General features: G+C 52.4%; 1 protein-coding gene across 1 annotated transcript in view; it reads left to right on the forward strand.

Moving 5' to 3' along the window:
- The window catches only part of LOC104617537 (pappalysin-2-like), a gene marked incomplete at its 5' end in the record, with an annotated part of 27,454 nt that overhangs the window by 6,625 nt on the left and 14,853 nt on the right, over positions 1–5,976 (forward strand). Inside the window, 3 exon segments of the mRNA XM_010282885.1 lie at positions 1–110; positions 4,792–4,927; positions 5,169–5,385. The exon segment at positions 1–110 is cut by the window's left edge and continues 2 nt beyond it. Of these exon segments, the coding sequence (XP_010281187.1) occupies positions 1–110; positions 4,792–4,927; positions 5,169–5,385 (463 nt within the window).

Raw genomic sequence — 5,976 nt, forward strand, 5'->3', positions numbered from 1 at the left:
CCTACACGCCCGATGGATACGTGGATCTATGGGCAGCGAAAGCCTACGCTTCCCGTCAGGATGCAAAGTCCTGTCCCGCTTCCCTGGTCACTGGAGAGCCTGTTGTGAAGGTGAGTGGAGGCATGGCCAAAAAATTGCAGACTTTTCTAGCAAAGCCCATGCAGTAAAGCTGGGGCAGTCACTGCTGCAAGAGTGCACTGAGGCAAAACCGAAGTCTTCAGAGCAGCTCTGGAAGTGGTTCATTGATCGCTATATTCCCATGCAGGGAACCAGTAGAAGACCTGGACATTTATCACCCCCCTCTTTCAGTAGTCCCTAAGCCCAGGAACTGTAGTGTATGGAGGGGGGTTTCATCAAGGCAGGGAGCACCTCCCTTGACCATGCAGTTTGCTAAACAGTGACCACCCCCATCCCACCAGCTAAATGCACAACTTTGAGCATGTGAGTAGTCCCACTGTTGGTTTAAAAAAAAGCCTGTAATTTTAATTCCTTATAAGGTCAGGGCCTGAAAGGATACAATCATGCATACATCAGCATCTGTGCTGCTCTCAAACTCTCTGATCTGAAGCCAAGGAAAAATTGATGGGAAAATTCCCATCTTTCATATGGGCTTTGGAGCAGGGCCTGGAGATCCAGGACAGAATTTCGCCTGATCGGTGTTAACATGGTGTGCGTATGTTCTTTCCTAGCAAGCTGAAGAAGGGCAAGAAATATGTAGAGAGGTCATACTTAGCCCTTTATACATGAATTTCTATTGACCTGATATAAGGAACAATCTTCTTGACACCTACAGCATGATTAAATTGCCCAGATGTACATGTCTAATGAGGTGCCTTGGACTCGGGTGTCTGCTTCACTAGAATGACACACATATCTCCCAGGCTTTGTCTGCCAGGCCTGTGGGGATGTCTGGGGTAGTATCGGGCATTGAATGGCACAGAAGACTGGTGTTCAGGCAAATGAATGACACCTTTAGATCTCATCAGCCCAGCCACAATCAGGAGGCTGTTGTCTTACCTACCACCTCACAGCTTGGCTCATTATTTCTTACTCGGCCCCACAGACACCATGGGGTGCTTAAACAGCATATTTACAGCACTTCAAAATAGCAAGAGCCTTCTGTGCACATGTGTGGGTGGTGAGATGTCAATCCTGCTTAGGAACCCAAATCCTAATTGCCTTCATGCTAGGAACCAACTTGGGATCCTTCTCAACGTTTGAGTCTTCCTTGAAGTTTTGTACATGCTGTTTTTTTCTCTCACTTCCCTTGCTTCTTTCTGGGTTAAATAAATCTGAAATTTCAGGTATGTAAATCCCACCTTCATGATGTGCCAAAGGACCTTTCCCTGGCTGCTTGGTTCCCCTGTACTCCCAGCCAAGACAATGCTCAGGATCCCAACGAGGAGAGGATGCCCCTGGGTAATGAGGGACTTTGGCTCAAGGTAAGTGAGGATGTGTAGTCAGGCACAGAAGGATTTGCTTGTCTTTGCCCCAGCACTTTGGTGACAAAGACCCATCCTTTTCTGTCCTGTAGGAGTTACAGCAATCTTAAAAACTGCTCAGATAGGACTTCATATCCTCCTGAACTCTTTGCAAGCCCCAGATGCCTGTGGCTGGGTTTTATGTAGTTGCCCCATTCCCATTGTGAGCCGCAAACCCAACCTGGGGGGCAGATTGCCAGGAGAAGGGCTGTGCCCGAAACCAGAAGCCCACAGAAATGTGTTGAGGCTGAGAAACAACTTGCTCCTGACTATTCCCTGCAGTCAAGCTGTGCTGTTACACCCGCAAAGGGTGGGCACAAGCTGTGTTTAAAGTCCTAGTTGCCTTCGCTCCCCATGGCTCTGAAGAGCAACAGAGACCAGTTGCATCTCTGCCATCCTGAGGGGTCCTGAGCACCCCAGCACCCTGAGCTCACAGCAATCATCTGTGGCATGCAGGTCCTCCTGCCCCCCCAGTGACTCCAGACCAAAGGAGGCACTTCTGTGCCCAAGATGCTGGCCCTGCAGCCCAGTGGGGTTCGGGGGCTGCCTCCACGGCTGGGGCCTGCCTTTGACCCTCCAGGTGCCCTCCCAAACCTCTCTGTCCTGGCAGGCAGAGGAGCAGGGCAGAGGAGCGCTGAGGGTTAGGCCAATGTGATTTTTACAGTGTTGACTTTCTGACCACAGACAGAGTTTAGAGGTTTCGTGGCTGTTGCCTGGTGTTACTGGAAAGCTGGGCTCTGGCATGCTGCTTGCTCTGCAGTTTGAGGGACACCTTGCCCTGCTTTGCTTGAGGTTGTCTGGAGAGGACCTCTTCCCAAGATGCTCAGACGACTTGGTGAATTACCAAACCTGAGTCAATAAACATGGCTATTGCCTCTGAGGCCCTCTGTCTCTCCAAAGAACAGGGTTTTTTTTTTTCTTTTTTTTTCCTTTTTCTTGTCTGTGTGCTCACAACCTACTTCCCGGCCTCGGTCTCTGGCCATGACAAATGTGCCTCCTTTCTTCATTTGCTAGCAAGAAAGCAGCAATCTCCCCTTCTGCCCTACCTAGATGAAAGCTTGCTTTCCACTTCTCACCGGGGGTTAAAGCGTGTTCCAGTTTTATTGGAGCTTGTGGTCAGTTCTCTTCCTCTATGGATGTTTATATTAAAGACTTTCATTACTGGTTCTCTGTGCTCTCTCTAGGAGTGCTATTATTTTCCACCCATAAAATTATTTATGGACTAGTAATAAATATGCCCTGTTTTCTTTTTTCCCTTTTTTTTTTTTATAGTTTGCCTGATTGGTAACATATTGGGTTAGGAAAGACAGCTTCTTGTTGACAATTTGCCTAGCACAGCCGCCTGCCTGGGCAGGAGCGGTGCTGTTCATGCACATGGGTACCCACGTGTGCACGGTGTTCCGTGGCCACCGGCTCCCATGGCCATTTTAAAGCTGTTGCACCTGTGTCACCCGGGTTAGAGCCACACCACGAAACTCGTCGGGTGTTAGGAATCGGTTCCTACAGTGTTTCTCAAGAGGTGGCACCAACGAACAAGGGAAAAGTTGGGTCATGCTGTAAGTGGTTTGGGGGGCAAGAGGTGTGTGCCACCTAATGAAGCACCTACCATGCACCTTGCCTCTCTCTGCAGGTGGGAATCATTATGATTTGCAGATCTCTGCCCATGCTTTGTTCTCGGTTCCTAATGTATCTGAGGAGGAGAGAAATCAAAATTACTTCTAAGCAAGTCAGGAAATTAAACAGAAAGGGGGAGAGGGGAGGGAGAAAAATTAAGAGGAGAGCCTGCTGCGGCCAAGTACATAATATGTATTAAAAAGGAAAAAAATAATTGCGATGTTAGTCAAGTCAGCTGCTGTTGGTCTAGCTTGGGGCTGGTGTCCTTGGGAAAGACTAAACCCTCCACCTTAAGCTGTGTAGCTCAGGGAAAACCTCACCTGACTTTTCCAACCATCTCTCCTCCTCTGAGGAACCATGCTTGGAGGAAGAGGCAGCAGGTGGCCAGGTTAGAATCGGTCCGTTCCTTGGGGATTCTCAGCTGCAGCTCTGCCCTGGGGGGCTCCTCGGAGCAGGCTGTGAGCCCTTCTTCATCTTCTCTTCTTGCTTTCCTTTCCTCCCTTCTTGCCTTCCTGTTTCCTTTCCTTTCTCCTCCTACTTTCCTCACCAAGGGAGACAATGGGGATATACCACATAAAAATGTTTGAGCTTCCTGGTCCACTCCTTGCAGCCAGGCCAGCCCTGCATGAGAGCGAGCCCTGGCCAAGGGAACATGTAGGTGGTCGGTGGGGACTCACTCGTGGGGTGTTTGCTGCCGAGCACCTCCCTGCAGGGTGGGAGCCCTGGGGTGAAGCCCAAGGTTTTCTCTTGCTCCTGTGCATGAGCAATGCCTGATGTGGCATGGACCACGCCGAGGCTGGGCTGCCATCACAAATCGGGTGGTTGTCCCCTCCACTCCTGCAGTCTCCTGGGCTATGCCCGGCCAGCCAGGACTTGTCCTCCTCTAAAATACACCTTCGCCTTGAATTTCTGGGCTTCCTCCACGCTGGTATTCAACGAAAACACTTCAAAGGGTGGATCTTGATCAAAACATATCTCAGCACTGGGTGGGGGGTACCAGGGTGGGGGAGAAAAACATTTCTATCCTCTTACTCCCAAAGAACATTCGCCCTGCCATGATTGATGCCGCAAGTTTCCCAGCTGCCTCCTGTAGCCTTCGGGGCTGTAGACAAGTGGGGAGCTGTCGGGTCTCCTAGCAGGCAGGACTTCTTCCCACAAATCTTTCCACATGTTGGCTGACGGACAGTTTGCAGTCACTCTGGGTATCAGGGCTGTTCTTCATTTGTGTGGTGTTTGGTTGTGGGTTTTTTTTTTATTTAATGGAAATATTTTGATGGCAGGGCTGGTAGCTCTACCTTCCTTGCCTGATTGTGCGGGATGGGAGTTAGAACCTGGGGAAGGGAGGGTGGAAAAGGGGTTATTCAGGTCTTGGTCGGATGTTGCTTAATTTTAAGAGCAGCAAATGTGGAAGCTGGGAAGATGCTGTAAATTTATGGCAAGGCAGGACTGATACATATGGGGGAAGACTAGTGAAAGGGAGAAGGGGGATTAGGAAGGCAGAGACTGTGTTCCTGCACCCTTCCTTCCCTCCTCTCTCTCTCTTCCCACCCATTTGCTGCGCTGCACATCTGCAGTCTCTGACCCTCTAACCCTGCTCCTGCTCTCCCCCACAATCCCTCTTCCTCTTGCATATACGGGATCAGAAAGGCTGTATTCGGTATACACATTCTCAGGGTCTTGCTCCCCCCCTTCCCAGGTGTGCTTTGAGAGACCCGTGGTGCCCACCTCCCTCCTGATCTTCCTGGCCTCTGATGGCACCGTCCCAAGCAACCAGCGCAAGCCACGGGTGACTGTCCAGCTGAGCGATGTAGATGGGCTGAACCACTCGTTGGGTGAGCATCCGATGGGCTGTGGCACCAGTCTGTGCTGTCCTAGCAGGTACACCAGAGGCCCCGCCATTGCTGCCATCGCTCACCAAGTTGGGTGCTGGTGTCCCCTGTCCCTCCTTGCAGCACCTTCTGCTTCCCAAGCTGGTCTGTTGGGGTGTGGCGGGGAGCAGAAGAGGTAAATCAAAAGCAGAGAAAACATCTCTGGAGCTGAGCTAGTGGCTTCTTTTTCTGCCCCATCTCACAGGGATGTATGAGCTGTCATGCCAGCACAACCCACTTGTCATCAACGTGACCCACAGCCGGGAGGATCCACCCCACTGGGCTGCTTCAGCGCTGCTCAACTTCTCCTCCCCACTCGTGGGCATCGCGGCTGTGGCCTTGCGGACGTCAGCTCGGCCTGGCTCCGGCCCCACCACCTGCCTCCTACAAGACGAGGAGGGACATGGCCACCAGCCCTACAGGTACCGTCTCCTCGGGGCACTTCCCGACAGGCACCCGGAGCCCCCCTCTCCTCTGTGGCTCTGTTCTTCGGTTCTGGAGGTTTTCTCTACTCGCCGAGTTGTTTCATGACTGTTCTCGGGGGGCTTCTGAGGCGCTGATGGAGAATCTGGTATAAGGAGACTCGATCCGCGTACCTTGCTGCGGGGGGAAGGTGGGAAAACGGGTTTTGTGCGTGGCCCGTGCATCCGCACAAAGCTGCGTTGAGGCGCGTGAGAGACCCGAGCCCCCTCGCTGAGGGTCGCTGCTGAAGCTGAAATATAGGCACGTGCTTTACGAGCTCAGTCTCCCTCCATCCCAGCCTTCCCCACGCTGAGGGAAGCTCTCGCCCTCCTCCTCCTCCTCTTCCTCCTCCTCCTCTCTGTGCTGCTCCCCCTCCCTCCCGGGCTCCTCGCCACATCTCGCGTGTTATTTCGTAACGCAGCGATAACAACAATAGTAGCACCAGCACCTTCATTTATCGCTGTCCGGCCCCCGCGGGCCTCCGCCTGCCTTCGTAAAGCCACGAAGGGGAGGCGGCGTTGGCGGGACGGGGGCCGGGCCCCGAGGGGGGC

This window comes from Phaethon lepturus, unplaced genomic scaffold (genome assembly GCF_000687285.1).
Source record: "Phaethon lepturus isolate BGI_N335 unplaced genomic scaffold, ASM68728v1 scaffold22052, whole genome shotgun sequence".
Classification (NCBI taxonomy): domain Eukaryota; kingdom Metazoa; phylum Chordata; class Aves; order Phaethontiformes; family Phaethontidae; genus Phaethon; species Phaethon lepturus.